Below are 16,240 nucleotides of genomic sequence, written 5' to 3'. Positions count from 1 at the left end.
AAGAGTACTGCAGGAGGGACTTATCAGCCAGAGTTTTGATACTCATCAATATTCTACGCACCACGTAATATATTTATTTTTATTTTATTCTTGATCTTAAACTAATTGAATTCATTTACTAATTATTCATACACTATATATTTGATAAGAAAAAAAAAAAAAAAGTGTGATGTAAGGTGTATGAAAATAATGAATAGAATTTTTCTAACAATATATATACCAAGCATAATGTACAACATATGCGATAAGAGATGCATTGATTTCTATTTCTATTAAGGCTCCCAATTTCTCTGCCTCATGAATATACCTCAAAGGAGGATTCTAACAAACTCGACTCCAAGACAGTGGCAGCAGATTTGGCATAACAAACTTCACATGATAGAATATTATAGAAAAATCTGAAATGATCTTTCATAACAAGATTGCTGAGGTGTATGACACAGATTCAATAAGTGCGTGTAATGGTTGGTTGGAAATGATTTATAAATACTAGGAATTAATGTACGATTGTATTGAGGAAAACAGATGCCATACAAATATATTTGTGAAATGAATATATATGAAAGAAGCATTTTAACAAACATCTTTTATACACTTTTATTTCCTTTTTTTGTCATGGTAGTAGAGCTTTAAAAATGACTCACGTCCACTTCTCCCTCACCTGCACACCATGGAACTAGACAAATCACCACCACCAACAGTCAGCCCCACCATCATAAACTCGGCCACCCACCTTGTCTCCGTAAAGCTCACCATCGACAATTATCCACTTTGGAAAGCTCAAATTCTTCCATTCCACAAAGGCCATCAACTAATCGGTTATGTCGATGGCACCATCCCAATGCATTCCCCCACTGTTGAAGGCAACGTTAACCCGAAGTATACAAAATGGGTCCTCCAAAATCAGTTAGTTCTCTCAGCCATAAACTCCTCCCTCACCGACACTATTCTAGCCAAAGTTCTTGAGTGTTCTACCTCATGCGAGGTCTAGACAACACTACACAATCTCTTCTCTGCCCAAACATTTGCCCACATTATGCAAACTCAATATCAGATAGCCACTCTAAAGAAAGGATTGGAATCCATCACCGATTACTTTCACAAAGCAAAAACACTAGCAACGTCTCTTAGTGCCGCTGGACAACCCCTTTCCCCCTCTGAATTCACCATCTACCTTCTAGTTGGTCTAGGGTCTGATTATGAGTCCTTGGTCACTTCAATCACCACACAGCCAGACCCACTTTCCTCCTCACAAATCAATAGCTATCTTCTTAACCATGAGTCAAGATTAGCCAATCAAACACAATCTCTCCTCTCCAGTGCTCCACATGTTGCTAACACTACCATCACCAGCCCCTCGTCTTCATCCACCCCACCTAACAGAGGTCGTGAGTGTGGGTTTAGACGAGGAAGAGGTGGTGGTTGTGCTGGCTTTCACCCACTTCCCACTTTCTTTTCTAATCCTTCTACTCACAGACCCACCTGCCTGGTTTGTCATAAATCAGGCCACACAACTTTGTCCTGTTATCATCGCTTTAATCAAGCATATCAGGCCTCAGCTCTACCATCTCTTACTGCCAATTATATAGCCCTTCCATCTTCATCAGCTCATTTCACTAACTGGTTTCCTGATACAGTAGCCACAAATCATTGCATGGCTTATTTCTCCAATCTCAACATAGACTCCACTCTTTATCAAGGCACCGATCAAGTCAACATTGAAGCTGGTTCCACCCTTTCTATTCAAAATACGGGCTCCGCTCATCTTTATACACCTTTTGGTAAATTCTTTCTCCGAAATCTTTAACATGTTCCTTTAATCACTTGCAATTTATTATCTGGTCATCATTTCTGTTTAGATTATTCTGTATTTTTTTAATTTCACTCCTCTGATCATTTTGGCATACTCAAAGGTGCTTCTTCAGGGATCCGTTAGGAATGGCCTTTATGTTCTTCCATCTGATGTCGAGGCCTCGTCAACTTCCTCTCCTTCAATGCCTCCACACCAAGCCCTCATTGGTGAAAGAACATCTTCTCAAATATGGCATTCACGCCTAGGCCATCATTTCCCTCGCATTACCTCCCTCATGATTAAGAAATTTCAACTTCTTGTCACTACCAAATTTGACACTTCCTTTTGTGTCGCATGCTCCCAAGCCAAGTCACATGCTCTTCCTCACCCTCATCCTCCCTCCCATTCAAAATATCATTTTCAGCTTCTATTTCTTGATGTATGGGGACTAGCGCCTGTGCTATCCTCTAATAGATTTCAATTTTACCTTTCTGTTGTAAATGACTTTACGAAATATATCTGGTTATTTCCTTTACATGCCAAGTCTGATGTCCCTACTATTTTTCTTTCTTTTCTTCATTATGTGAGTAATACCTTTTCATCTAGTGTAATCTTTATTCAAACTGATTGGGGATGAGAGTTTTAGCCCCCCCCACACGTTATTTCAATCCTTTGGCATCTCTCATTAAATTACGTGTCCTTTCTCGTATGCTCAAAATTGTAGTATTGAGAGACACCATCGTCACATCGTTGAAACTAAACTTTCCCTCCTAGCCCATTCCTCCATTCCTAATAAATACTGGGTTGAAGTCTTTCAAATATCTGTCTTTCTTATCAATCACTTGCCCACACTGATTCTACAAAAAATTTCCCCTTTTTAAGCCTTATTTCACCATCCACCGGATTATTCATTTTTACGTATTTTGGCTCGACCTGCTGGCCCAATTTACGGCCTTTTAATCGTCATAAGATAGATCTACATTTGCAACTTTGTGTCTTCAAGGGCTATAGCCCATATCATAAAGGCTACAATTGTTTTCACATTCCAACATGCGGACTTACATTTCCCCGTGATGTATGATTTAATAAACTCTGTTTTCCATTCGCTTCAGCATCCAACCCACTACGTCAGCCCAACTCGGTTAATACTCCCACTACCATCGCCACTCATCCCTCAAATCATGAGCCCATTCACTCTAATCCCCAAGACCATCCCACGACATTAGACCCACCCGATCCTTCTTCATCCCCTTCCTCTCTCACATCGCAGATCCATGCCTCCATAAACCCTATGGAATCCTCCTCCCCATCTTCAACCTTGACTTCTCCTATCGCCTCTCCCACCTCACCCATCACGACCCATCCCATGCTCACTCGCTCCGAAGTCAATATTCGTCGACCCTTACTCAGATCTGATGGAACCATTCCATGGCCTCCCCCCCAAACCCTCCATCTCACTGTCTCCGTGTCACCAGCCATCCTTGAGGAGCCCTCATCTTACATCAAAGCCTTAAAATTTCCTAAATGGTGTGCTACCATGTCCAGTGAGTTTCAAGCCCTCTTCCACAATCAGACCTCTCACACTAAATCTCAATATTATTGGATCCAAGTGGGTACTCAAGACCAAGCAGCATGTTGATGGAACTCTTGAATGTCGCAAGGCTAGTCTTGTCTCCAAAGGATTCCACCAGCAAGCTGGTCTTAATTACACAGAGACTTTCAGCCCCGTCGTAAAAATAGTCACTATTAGACTTCTAATCTCCATTGCCTTGACCCGTAGCTGGCCTCTCCATCAGTTGGACATTCAAAATGCTTTCCTACACTGTGATCTGGAGGAAGACGTCTTTATGCGACAACCAACTGGGTTTGTGAATCCAGACTTTCCTCATCACGTTTGTAAATTACGTAAATCCATTTATGGTCTAAAACTGGCCCTTAGGGCTTGGTTTTCCGAGTTGAGTTCAAAGCTGCTCTCATTAGGTTTTCATGGTTCAATCTCAAATTCATCATTGTTTATTTTCTCTACAACATCAGATTCCATTTATGTTCTAATTTATGTTGATGATATCATTGTTACAGCTTCTAACCTTGCTCTGATTAATGACTTTATTTATGCTCTTCGGTCAGCCTTTCCTTTCAAGGATCTTGGCACGTTACATTATTTTATAGGTATTGAGGTTAGTTGTAGTTCCACTAGTTTGTTCATATCTTAATCTCGTTATATCTTTGATTTATTAGTTAGGACCAACATGCATAATTCAAAACCAGTGTCTACTCCTATGTCCACTTTCGCCAAGCTCACTGCCCTTGCTGGCTCTTCCTTTGAGGATTCTTAACTCTATCCCAGTGTTGTAGGTAGCCTTCAATATCTTGCCTTTACTAGACCCGACATCTCTTTTGTTGTAAATAAAGTGAGTCAATTCATGCAATGTCCTCGTCTTCCTCATTGGCAAGCTGTCAAGAGGATTCTACGTTACTTTCGTTTAACTACTTCTTTTGGACTTCATTTTTCTTCTACCTCTTCTTTGAAATTCGCTGCCTTCTCTGATGTTGATTGGGCTGGCTATCCTGATAATCGTAAATCCACTGATAGTTTTTGTGTCTATTTTGGCTCGCATCTTGTTTCTTGGAGCTCTAAGAAGCAGCCCACTATAGCTCAATCCTCTACTGAGGCAGAATGCAAAGTTGTGGCTAACACTACATGTGAACTTTTATGGTTACAATCCTTGTTGAAAGAATTAGGCATTTTTCTTATTGATCCACCAAGCTTGTGGTGTGACAATCTTGGCGCCACATATATTTTTGTTAATCTAGTTTTACATTCTTGAACTAAACATGTTGATCTTATTTACCATTTTGTGAGGGATCGTGTTGCTGCTAAAGCTCTTCAAGTCTCTTTCGTGTCAAGCAAAGATCAAGTTGCTAAAATACTCACTAAGTCACTCTCCACAGCAAGGTTTTCTCTTCTCCGCTCAAGCCTCACAATCTTTCCAATGCTGCTTGAGTCGTGGGGGGCTATCAAGGCTCACAATTTCTCTGCCTCAGATGAGTATACCTGAAAGGAGGATTTTAACAAACTCGACTCCAAGGCAGTGGCAGCAAATTTGACATAACGAACTTCATATGGTGGAATATTACAAAAGAATCTAGAAGGATCTTTTATAACAAGATTGCTAAGGTGTATGGCATAGATTCAACAAGTGCATGTAATGGTTGTTTGGAAATGATCTATAACTACAAGGAATTATTGTAAGATTATATTGAGGAAAAACAGAGGCCATACAAATATATTTGTGAAATGAATATATCTGAAAGAAGCATTTCGGCAAACATCTTTTGTACACTTTTGTTTCATTTCTTGGTCAAAATTTGTTCGTCACTTCAACTAGGGGGTCCCAAACTTGAATTAATGTATATTTCATGTTGTTTATAGATAATATTTAATACCGCATTTAATGCATTGAGATGCAATATTGTGTCTTTTTTGGATTGTAGAAAATATTTGGAAGTAGAAAATTTTAAGAAAATTCAATAAGGGGGAGTTTTCCGGAATGTTTGGTCAATGAATGAGATGAGAAATTTTTAAAATTTCTTAAAACTCCATTTTTCAAATACAAATTAACATATTTTAATTTTTAATTTTTTTATCTAATCATTATAATATTTACAAACTGTAAAACAAAACATAAAAAAAGGATACAATTTTTTCAAATTTTAAAATAAAAATTATATTAAAAAATTATATTCAAGCAAATTTTTAATTTTATAATAATTTTATTTAATTTTTTGTCTCATCTTTCAAAATCTAATAAAATATCTTAGCTTAAATCATTTCACTATTATTTACACATCATTTTAATACTATTTACATAATTATAAAATATTTTAAATATCCAGACCAGTTGAAAACTTAATGAGATTTTGAAAAAAAGTCCTCTCTCGTAAGGATAATACTAGTTCCACCACTCCCAACTCTCGTTGGGAGCGATCGCTGGTATTTTTTTATTTTTGTTTTTTACTTCGTGATTAAGGAATTGTTTGTTTAATGATGTTGTGGATTTTTTTTAAAAATATATATATATTTAAAAGTATTAAAAAATACATGTAAAAAAAAGCAAAAAAAAAAAAAAAAAAAACCAAAATAACTAGCGGGAACCAGTGGTAACTGTAGTGTCGGCCTAAAAATTAAGAAAAATAATATTCTCACCACTGGTTCTTACAGCTGGGTATTACTGCTCGAATTTGTTATTTTTCTTTTTACTTAGTGATTAAGAAGTTATTTTTTAATAATATTGTAATTTTTTATTTTTTAAAAATATATTTAAAAGTGTAAAAAAAATACATGTATACAAAATTAAAAAAAAAAATTAATTATACCTAACAGTAACTTGTTTTTAGCAGTAGCTGAGAGCGGTCGACGTAGTACGGTCGATCTTTTAATACAACTTCAACTACGATCAAACCCGAGTTTCTTTTGGTGGTACCTTTCGAGTCTGCAAGTCTTTAGAGCGAGCCGGCAGACAAGGACCCTCAAATAATTGAGCAGATGCGCGCACTGGTGTGCGCCACTACTTCGACTCCTTTTACGCATTTTACATTTATGAACATGAGTAATACTACACAATTTTTCATCTTCTATATATTATATTTTTTTAAAATTTTTAAAATTTTTTTAAAATATTTTTTTAAATCTATTCTTTTTAAATTAAATTAATTTTTCTATTTATTATTTATATATTAAATATTTGATAAAAGAAAAAAATAATAAAAATTAAAAAAAATATGGTATGTAAAGATTGTGTGAATAATAAGAAATTGTGTAGATTTTTGTATGAACATTCACAGGACTTTCTCATCTTGAGGTCTCGTATATGTATTAATGCATGTACTCCTTTTTTTTTTTTTTTTAGGCATATTAATGCATGTACTCGATCCTTTTCATTTGATCATTGCTAGAATTTTCCTACTCATGTGCCTGAATTTGACGACTTTCCTTTTCACGTGCCTGAAGTTAAAAAAATCTCTCTTGTTTTAAATTTTAATAATACGCAAACTATGTCTTATGCGTGAAAAATAAATAATCTTATTTTTTCATGTGCTAAAAATATCACAAAAAATACCTTATTATAATTTTGTTATTTTGTCACTTCTCTGATCTTTTTTATTATTTTTTTGTTCTCGTGTTTTTATCATATTTTTAAGTACTGCCGTGCCCGATGGATGGGGAGCTAGCTCTTAGGCCTTATTTGGATAGTGATATGAGATGAGATGATATATAAATAGTAATTAAATAATTTGAATCAAGTTGTTTATGAAGTTTTGAGAAATGAGAGAAAAAAATTGAATAAAAATATTATAAAGTTAAACTATTTTTAGAATTTATTTTTTTAATATAATTTTTGTTTTGATATTTGAAAAAGTTGAATTATTTTTTGTGTTTTGTTTGAAAGTTTGAGAAAATTGTGATGATTAGATAATGATTAGATAAAAAAGTTAAAAATTTGAAATTAAAAAATATTTATGTTTGTAGTATTTAAATATTAAAATAAAATGAAGTGAGAGTATCTTACTATCCAAATCAGGCCTCAGTATATGATTGTATGTGTTTAGGCCCAAGTTCCAAACCTTTGGATACACTGGATAAAGGGATTGGGCTTTGACTTCCTTACTTAGTTGCTCCAACAGCAAGGCCTTGGAGTCTTGGACTATATATGCAGCCCAACCAATGGCAAATTTAATTACATTTTTAATAAGAAAAAATAAATTTATAATAATAAATTGTATAATTTTCATGTAATCATTTTGAAAAAAGTGAATAAAACATAAGACTCATATAAAAAAAAAATTAATTTTTAAATAGTAAACTTTATTATTTTTTAAAACGATTATGTGATGTTTACGCATTTCATGATTGTACGTAGAATTATTCTTTAAATAATATCAAAGAGTTTTATAACCCATCTAAAAAAAATTTGAAAAACGTTGGTACGTAAGAAAAACCACTCTTAAATTTATCAACTTGCTTTCAGGGGGCAAATAAATTTTTAAAATCCATTTTTTTAGTTGCACATGTGAGACACATTATACGTGTGAGAAATGTCATGCTTAATTAATTGGTCACGAGGTGATACACTCGATTGATTTACAAATAAATAAATAAAATTGACATCTACAAGTCTTCAATTTCATGCACATGATGGCCAGGATGATTCATTCTGACACATGTATTTTGTCCACTTGTTACCAAAGCCACCTGAATCGCGTGGTCAGGATTTATTTTTCACCTTTTAAAATGGGGTCCATGATTTGAAAACTAAACATGCATGTTACACGGGTGACCATATCTAAGCGATAAACAAATTGATTTGCAGACACACCACCTCCTCCATTCACGCTATAATAGCCCCCCCTCATTTTTTTCAACTTTCCCTCACTGTCACTCACCCAGTATTCTACCTAACTCCTCCCAAAATAAAGAAAAAGTAGATCCATATCGTTCTTCTTCTTCTTCCTCAGCTAGCTGTTGTTTCTTGTTTCCTTCCCCCATATATTTTCCTCAGTTCCATGGCTGTGGCTCTCCTCCTCCACCACCTCCTTGATGGCAATCAGACTGTTCATTTTCTGTCAAAATCATGTGCTTGCAGACGGCCATTCACTCTCAGGCCTATAAGGGTCACCATGTCCCATAACCAATCTTATTGGACCTCCATCAATGGTGAGATTGAGGCCCATCTCAAGCAAGCCATTCCGCTACGGCCTCCACTTGAAGTCTTCGAGCCCATGAGCCATTTGGTTTTATCAGCACCAGAAACCACTGCCCCGGCACTGTGTGTTGCCGCATGTGAGCTCGTCGGCGGCCATCGGGACCAATCCATAGCGACCGCCTCCGCACTCCACCTCATGTATACGGCCTCGTTCGTTCACGAGCAACTTCCATTAACGGATAGGCCCAGGCCCAAGTCCAGGCCCACGATCCACCATGCTTACAGCCCAAACATAGAGCTTCTCATCCCGGATGCTATGGTTCCTTTTGGGTTTGAGTTATTAGCTAAAGCAGACGACCCGACCCAAACTAACTCGGACCGTATCTTGAGGGTGATGCTGGAGATTGCACGTGCCATGGGTTCACAAGGAATGGTTGAGGGCCAATACCACGAATTGGAATCCTCTTCTCAATGGGACAATGCATGGATTGAGCATGTGTGCAAGAAGAAAGACGGCGGGTTACACGCATGCGCCGCCACGTGTGGGGCAATACTAGGAGGAGGAGGTGAGGAGGAAATAGAGAAGCTAAGGAGATTTGGTCTATATGTGGGGATGATAAGAGGGATGTCACATGGTATTGGAAAAAAAGAAAAAGGGTTAGTAAGAGTGGTTGAAGAGCTAAGAAATTTGGCACTTCAGGAATTGGAGGAATTCGAGGGAGGAAAACTCGAGGCAATTTCTAGCTTTGTTAATGCTTGAGATGAGAGGTCTTGATGTTGATTTAAGGAGAGAAGAGGAACATATGGGACAGGGCATGACATGGGTTCACACCTCATAAGTTGTGTCGAGCTTGTTTACTTCTATGTCGAACTTGGTTTTGTCGTGAAAAACGTTTGGCCACGATTGTAATCTTCCGAGAACTTACTGCGATTGGTGACTATTTTACTTCTTGCCCTTATAAGAACCTGTTTCTATTTGGCATCATGTGATCCCATGAATATTTCCCTGATTTCCAAAATGTAAAAAATGAGCATATATAGGGGCCAATTAGCAAGTAACAACGTAGGCCAATTAGGCCCCGTTTGGATGTTAAGTTAATTTGTGATGAGTTGAGTCATTTATAAATAGTAGTAAGTTGATATGGTAGAGTGAATTTTATAAAACCTACTTAAGATGAGTAATTTTAGATATATTTATAAGACGTTGAAAAATATTATAGATCTCGCGTATAAAGATATATTGAGTTGAAAAATATTGTAGGTCTTACATGTAAAGAAATTTTAAATTGAGATGAATTTAATGATTTAAAAATTAAGTATTTAAATATTAGATTCAATTTAAAATTAGATTGAATTGAGTTAATCTTAATTTAGTTCAAGTTATAAACGGGGTCTAAAAAGAATTCACTTCAACTTGCATAATAAAAAAAGTCAAGAATGGTATGCTGATTAGACAATTGAAAACAAAAATCATTAAAGGTAGAGAAAGTTAAAGGAAGCTTGTTGTTTTCTGTTTAGGCTTGTCTAAAATATTACAAGGAGCACTTAATGTTGCACTCGTATTTTAAGGGGAAAAATATATGCACATGATGTTGGTGGCATGTCTTTTTCAATTGTCGAATTATTTTAGTATATTTTTGGTTTTGCCTTAGAGATGCTTCTCCGGGGCAGCACCCAGTAGCTGAAAAGGGGAGAGCTAGGCTAGCAAGTTTATTAAGCCCAGGTCCAGCCATCAGTTCTTTTTATTACAACAATCATCATCATTGATTCATTTCTAAGTTGTTTTAAGTCTTCTACATAAAAAAAATTGATAATCACGAACCATCCTCCTAAGAGGGAGAGTTTATAAATGTAAATTTTGAATGAAACTAGATCATGATAATGGATAGTCTTATTATCAAGCAATATCTATTTCGACCTATGAATCTATGATACATAATCCTCAAAATCAGTACATTGTTGTCTTCTTTCAATGCCTTAGCCGACAATCAGGTTAGGGAAGTACCGATCCTTGACTTCAGCTATCATAACACATACCAGAATGCAGGGTTCTGTTGAGATTTGAAAGGTAATGACCATGAATATTAGACCTCCCTTGAAGCTAATTTCGTGTCAAAAACCCTGAGTTGTCAACTGGTTTGCAGGGCTGTATTTTGTGATTTACATGGTTATTCCTCCTAATTAAGTTAAGCATTACCTACATCTGATATTTATACATTTTATGGTCCCCCTCGGTAGCCCCTAAATTTTACTACAATCAAGCTTATCAAAGCAAAGGTGACATGGGAGTGGGGGATCAATTAATTGCTTTTTTACATCAAAATAAATTTCTCATACCCTGAACACAAACCAGAAGAACACCTCCAAAGACTAGAGGAACAACCACAAACTCCCATACCTAAATCTCTGAAAAACAAAAAGCACATGGAATCCTGGTCATGGTGATGGAGACACCCTTCCCTGTTATTCAAGGAAACCAGTTTTTGTTAGAACAGCATTCCTAACTTTGCTAAGATCCCTCCCTTTGAGGGTCCTCCCAACACCTTCAAAAACAGAAAAAGAGGATATGTGACTTCTTGCAAGCCTTTTAGCAATGAATTCATGTGGGGGTAACTTGTAATTGTCCTCATCATCGTCATCATCTTCATCGCTGCCCTGGCCATCATTCAAATCCCCATCATCATCATCATCATCATCATCACCACCAACCCATGTATCATACCTGGAGATCTTCTCTGACTTTTTTCTAGAAATATGTGACCAGTCAGGAATGTTTACAGGTGCTGACTTCTGAACAATTTTTGCTTCATGAGAAAAGCTATTGCTACTGCTGCTGCTGGCTGTAGCTCTTGGTATCATTCTTGAAGCAGTTGGAAGTTGTCTAGGAACAGAAACAGGAGGCTCCTTGGGTTTGCCTACCATGGAAATAGAATCTGTTGTATCTCTGAGAACAGCCCAAACTTCCTCTTCCTCAAAGTCTCCATCTCTCAAGGACCTCCAGAAACCACTGCTCTGCCTTAATAAACCATACCTATTCTCCATAGATGATTGCCTACAAACCCAAATAGAAAATAAATAAATAAATAACAACTCAAAGCTGCTTCTTTTCACACATGGGTCTCACCCATTTCCACAGTTGATTACACATAAAGGAATTACAAGCTGAGACACACAGAGATTCAAAGATTACTCCAATTGGTTAGCCAATTCATGTTGGGGAAAAGGTAGCTGAGAAAACAAGGACCTACCTTTCCCTGGAATTGGATTGAGAACTTCCAAAAGTTGCAACTTTGGTCAGATTCTGAAGCGAAATCTGCAGCATGTGTAAGGAAAGTTAGTTCAAGGAAGACAGTTTATTAGGTATATCACAACTTTCCTGGTTATTTCTATATCCTCGTCACTTCATTCTTTTTTTCCAGGATGTTTCTTCTATATTCAGGAATCGGATCCTCACCTCGAGATCTTTGAAGTGATCTTGGACTTTTGATGATATGGTTGATTTTATGGAGAGCCAAATTACCCACGGGAACTGATGGCCGGTACGAAAGCCCCCAAGGGGCAAAGGAATAAGACGGGACTATTTTTGTCTTTCTCGAGATCTCCAATGTGACGGCCCACGGGTATTCACTGTATTTCACTTTGGGAAACACTCACTCTTTTTTTACTGACTCGAGTCACTCCCTCGTAAATCTGATTAGTGGGGCAATCTATTGGGATCCTCCCATCCCAGGGTCATGCACAAACGCCAATTGCTATAAAAGTAGACACAGACGTGAACAACTCATTGTTATGTAAATTATTGATATGTAAATAATAATATTTTATAAATTTTATAAAAATATGTTTTAAAATAAATAGGTTAAAATATATATTTAAATATATAAAATAAGTTTAGATGTGTTTAATTTTAATTTTAAAATAGAGAATTATGTTATATAGAAGCCTCATACTCCTAGACACTACTTAAAAATATATAATTTTATTTTTTCATTCTTATATTTCATACTTCAATTCAATATAAAATATGAGAATAAAAAAGTAAAATCATATGTTTTTAAATAGTGTGCAGAGTATGTAATTTATATCTAGAATTTTTCTTAACTTAATTATAAAAAGTTAAAAAAGTAGTACACCTTATCAATGATTAATTTGAGCTAAATTGAGATTATGTTAACAATCAAACATAGCTTTACCGTCTAGTTTGGATACTGAAGTATTTTGAGATATTAGAATATTTTATTATTATTTACTATTATTTAATATTATATTATTAATTTTTTATTACTATTAACAAAATATTTCAGAATATCACACAATCCAAACGCAACCTTTTGGTACATGGAATTGTATGTGTCTGTGTGTGCGGATGTGGTGTGTTTGGATAAGTTTACAACCTGGTCTAGGATTCTGTTCATATTTTGTTGTAAAAAAAGTTCTACCTAAGATAATCAACCGGTGACATAATTGTAAAAGAAAAGCACTCTTAATTCAATTTGTTTGTGCCAAGTTGGGATGATGGCACACCCACTTCCCCAATATTCACAGTAAATGGATTAGTTACCGTCATGAAAGCATAGAAAATGGCAACAAGATTGAAGCAAAAGGACAAGAGTAAAAATTAAAAAGAGAGGAAGAATGAAGTGTACGCAGTTGAAGGGATGCTTTTTCATATTTACATGTAAATAAAAAAATTAAAAAAAAACATGCAATAGAAATAGAATAATGCTACTTATCATTATTTTTTTATTTTATAATATTGTATTAAATAATTAAAGATTATTTATTATATTTTATTTATAAAATTATTATATAATATTACATTATAAAATGGCGAAAATATAATAAATAAAAAAATAATAAATAAATTTATTCATAAAACAATGCGAGAAAGATTAAAAAATAATAATAATAATTAACAAATAAGAAAAAAAAATCTCGGTAATCTTGAAGAAAGAGACATGTGGGTTATAGGACACTTTAGATACGACAAAATTGCTCTGTCAAACAATTAAACAAAGAGACAGAAAAGTGAATAGATTTAAGACAAAGTTGCCGACTGAAAGGGATTTGGTTCCTGGAAGCTCTCATTGTCCAGCAATGTGACGCACATGCAACAATTAGGAAGCCGTCATTCATCGTATTCGGCTATTAAATTCAAATTGTATTATAAGACAAAAAACCAGACAAATTAGTATTAATTTGCGAGACAAACCAATCAGAAGTTTTGTTGCAACTCACCACTTCAACCACTTGGATTACTTAAAAAAAAAGCAAGAGAATCTTCGTAATCTCTTGGGATTCATTCTACTGAGGCGGGACAGACTTTAACCTGGTGTGCACTCCATAAGAGGGGCGGCTGTTAAGTCATTCCAATGTCAAATGAGCGTCTACTCATATTGGCCTCACTTTCCCGAAAGTTCTGACCAAGAATCAGAAAGAAGTCACCTGGTTTCAGTGAATTATTTTACTGGCAGAGTTGAATTTTTCTCTGACCGACTAATTTTTCTTGGAAAGAGAAGCTTTCCTTTCAATGAGCATTGATGGGATAGGCTCGATTCACTTAACAGCGTATTCCATCAAGGATAGATTCAACTCTGCGGTAACCCCTGCGAAAGCTAGCAATGGAAAGAACAGCTTTTTCCAATTTTTTCTTAACAAGGCTGGCTTTAAATTTCTGGTGTACATTGCTTCAGAAAAGCGGCCATAAAGTTTGCAGTAGCTCCTAGTCCTTGACATTATATGGCCGACACTCTGAATGTATGACCAACAGCTACCCTTGTGCGCGACCCGTGCTTGCTAGACTGCCATTCGTTGACAGTGGGTTTGAACAACAACCTTTGAGTACTGTAATTTTTAGCTTTTTAATCAGCATCTAACTGAAGTAATATGAAACAGAATCCTGGATACCGAGATAAAGCTAGGAAAAAGTAAATAGTTTGAATTCCGATGAGAAATTCATGGGTTTTTTTTTTTTAATGCGTGGATCAATCAATTAACAAACGAAATGAGGTGATATAATAAACAAAAGGCACCATATTGTAGAAGATCAAATGTAACGACTTCCAACTTAATTCCATATTCTAGATCTCAATGTGTATAACAACTCAAGATATCATTACAAGAGAAACTGTCTATCAAGATGGCGATATTCGTTACAAGCTTGACAGTCAATCAAGCTGTTTTAGTGCCTCAGCTCCTGCAACAATCTCCAATAACTCACCGGTAATTTTTGCTTGTCTCTCCCGATTGTAGGCAATTGAAAGAGTCTTCTTCAACTCCACTGCATTATCCGTTGCATTACTCATAGCATTCATCCTAGAGGCGAGCTCACTTGCCAGTGATTCCTGCAATGCCTTCAAAATCTGGCTATTCAAATAAAGAGGCATCATGGCATCAAGAATCTGAACTGGATCCTGCTCAAACTGCATCAGTGGCGATAACTCCATCTTTGCCCTCACACTAGCCCTCTCCCTCTCCACAAAAAACTTCCCCTCCTTAGTTGTCAACCTAAAGAACTCATCCTCCATGGCATCAACACAGTTTCCATTCACATCACAAACAACTCCTCTAGGGGACAATGGAAGCAATGTATGAATCACAGGATCACTCTTAACCAATGACATGAATTTAGTATACACTAGCTCAACCTTATCAACCTCTTCACTGACAAAAAGCGAAAATACATCATCTGCAATCGCTTGAGCTTCTTTCACCGTAGGGAAACTCCCTCCTTCAATAAACCTATCCACCGGGACATTATCCCTATGCCTGAAATATGAATTACCCTTCTTGCCAACACTGATCACAGTGTAATCCAATCCAAGATTCTTTAATTCGGAGAGCCGGGTCTCAGCCTTTTTGACAACTAAGTTGTTGAAACTGCCGCAGAGACCCCGATCACCAGTGATAACCACAAGGGCAACTTTCTTGATAGGCCTAACATTTGTTAAAGGAACATCTATGTCTTCTAATTGAAGCTGTTCGTTGATATGGTATAACATTTCTACAAGGGCCTCCGAGAAGGGCCTGCCATTGATTACAGCCTCTTGAGCTCGTCGAACCCTTGCGGCCGCCACGAGCTTCATAGCCTCAGTGATTTTCTGGGTATTTTTTATAGCATCAATCCGCCCTCGGAGTTCACGAACACCACAATAAACTTGGGTTGTTTGCGAAGATTGAGATAGAACACATGGGAGACAGATATGGGGTAAAATGCGAAATGGGTTTTGGTGGGAATTAAAAGAAAGCGAAGAAATATTAGAAATTGAAGGGTTTGCAGAGACCCACATAGCTATGATAAAGAAAGAAACAATTTTTAATGGGTTCTAGTGATAAAAAGTTCGATTTGTGGTTGTGTTTGGGTCACTGTAAAACCTGTTGCTGGTGAAAAAGAAAGGTGTGTGGGGCAAATGGAAGGATTTTACAACTTAGCCTGGGGTTTTGTACAACAACATAGATATTGAACTTTGAAGATTTTAGGTTTTAGAAAATGTGATTTGAGAAGGGAATCTGAAGGTTCTTACCCGGAGGAGACTGGAGTACTGGTTCTGCACTCCCCGGCAAGACTAACACACCACTCTGTGTCTAGACAGTCTGATCAATTTGAGGGACTGTTTGGTTAGCGTGATAATCCAGGGCAAAGAAGAAAGGTAGGAGGAACATGTATCGACAAGAACTAGATAAAAATGAACCTGAACGGCGTGACGTTTAAGTGACATATTGAAAGTGGAGTAATCTACTCACC

General features: G+C 36.4%; 4 protein-coding genes across 5 annotated transcripts; 2 read left to right on the top strand and 2 right to left on the bottom strand.

Annotated features, from left to right (window-relative positions):
- Window positions 1–820: 820 nt before the first annotated feature.
- On the top strand, window positions 821–5,111 carry LOC108984235. Of its 2 annotated transcripts, none has more exons than XM_035687443.1 (2): window positions 821–1,781; window positions 4,656–5,111. In XM_035687443.1, the coding sequence occupies exons 1-2, from the start codon at window positions 1,037–1,039 to the stop codon at window positions 4,898–4,900; spliced, it is 990 nt and encodes a 329-aa protein (XP_035543336.1). In that variant the 5' UTR covers window positions 821–1,036; the 3' UTR covers window positions 4,901–5,111. The 2 variants fall into 2 exon arrangements, with proteins under 2 accessions (XP_035543336.1, XP_018811670.1); XM_018956125.2 differs by having other exon boundaries at window positions 1,914–5,111.
- A 2,919-nt stretch (window positions 5,112–8,030) lies between these two features.
- Window positions 8,031–9,481, top strand: LOC108984217 (heterodimeric geranylgeranyl pyrophosphate synthase small subunit, chloroplastic-like). Its single transcript, XM_018956099.2, has one exon. It carries the CDS (start codon window positions 8,357–8,359, stop codon window positions 9,254–9,256), a length of 900 nt encoding a protein of 299 aa, XP_018811644.1. The 5' UTR covers window positions 8,031–8,356; the 3' UTR covers window positions 9,257–9,481.
- Window positions 9,482–10,774: 1,293 nt separating this feature from the next.
- Window positions 10,775–12,066, bottom strand: LOC108984203. The gene is made up of 3 exons (XM_018956089.2): window positions 11,951–12,066; window positions 11,745–11,809; window positions 10,775–11,548 (listed from the first exon to the last, which is right to left on the bottom strand). The coding sequence occupies exon 3, from the start codon at window positions 11,536–11,538 to the stop codon at window positions 10,960–10,962; it is 579 nt and encodes a 192-aa protein (XP_018811634.2). The 5' UTR covers window positions 11,539–11,548; window positions 11,745–11,809; window positions 11,951–12,066; the 3' UTR covers window positions 10,775–10,959.
- A 2,468-nt stretch (window positions 12,067–14,534) lies between these two features.
- Window positions 14,535–16,173, bottom strand: LOC108984192 (ATP synthase gamma chain, chloroplastic-like). Its single transcript, XM_018956073.2, has one exon. The coding sequence runs from the start codon at window positions 15,783–15,785 to the stop codon at window positions 14,664–14,666; it is 1,122 nt and encodes a 373-aa protein (XP_018811618.1). The 5' UTR covers window positions 15,786–16,173; the 3' UTR covers window positions 14,535–14,663.
- Between the last annotated feature and the right edge of the window lie 67 nt (window positions 16,174–16,240).

Source organism: Juglans regia, chromosome 2 (genome assembly GCF_001411555.2).
Source record: "Juglans regia cultivar Chandler chromosome 2, Walnut 2.0, whole genome shotgun sequence".
NCBI classification, from domain to species: domain Eukaryota; kingdom Viridiplantae; phylum Streptophyta; class Magnoliopsida; order Fagales; family Juglandaceae; genus Juglans; species Juglans regia.
Note: the sequence above shows the minus strand (reverse complement) of the source record. Positions and strands in the feature narration are given on the sequence as shown.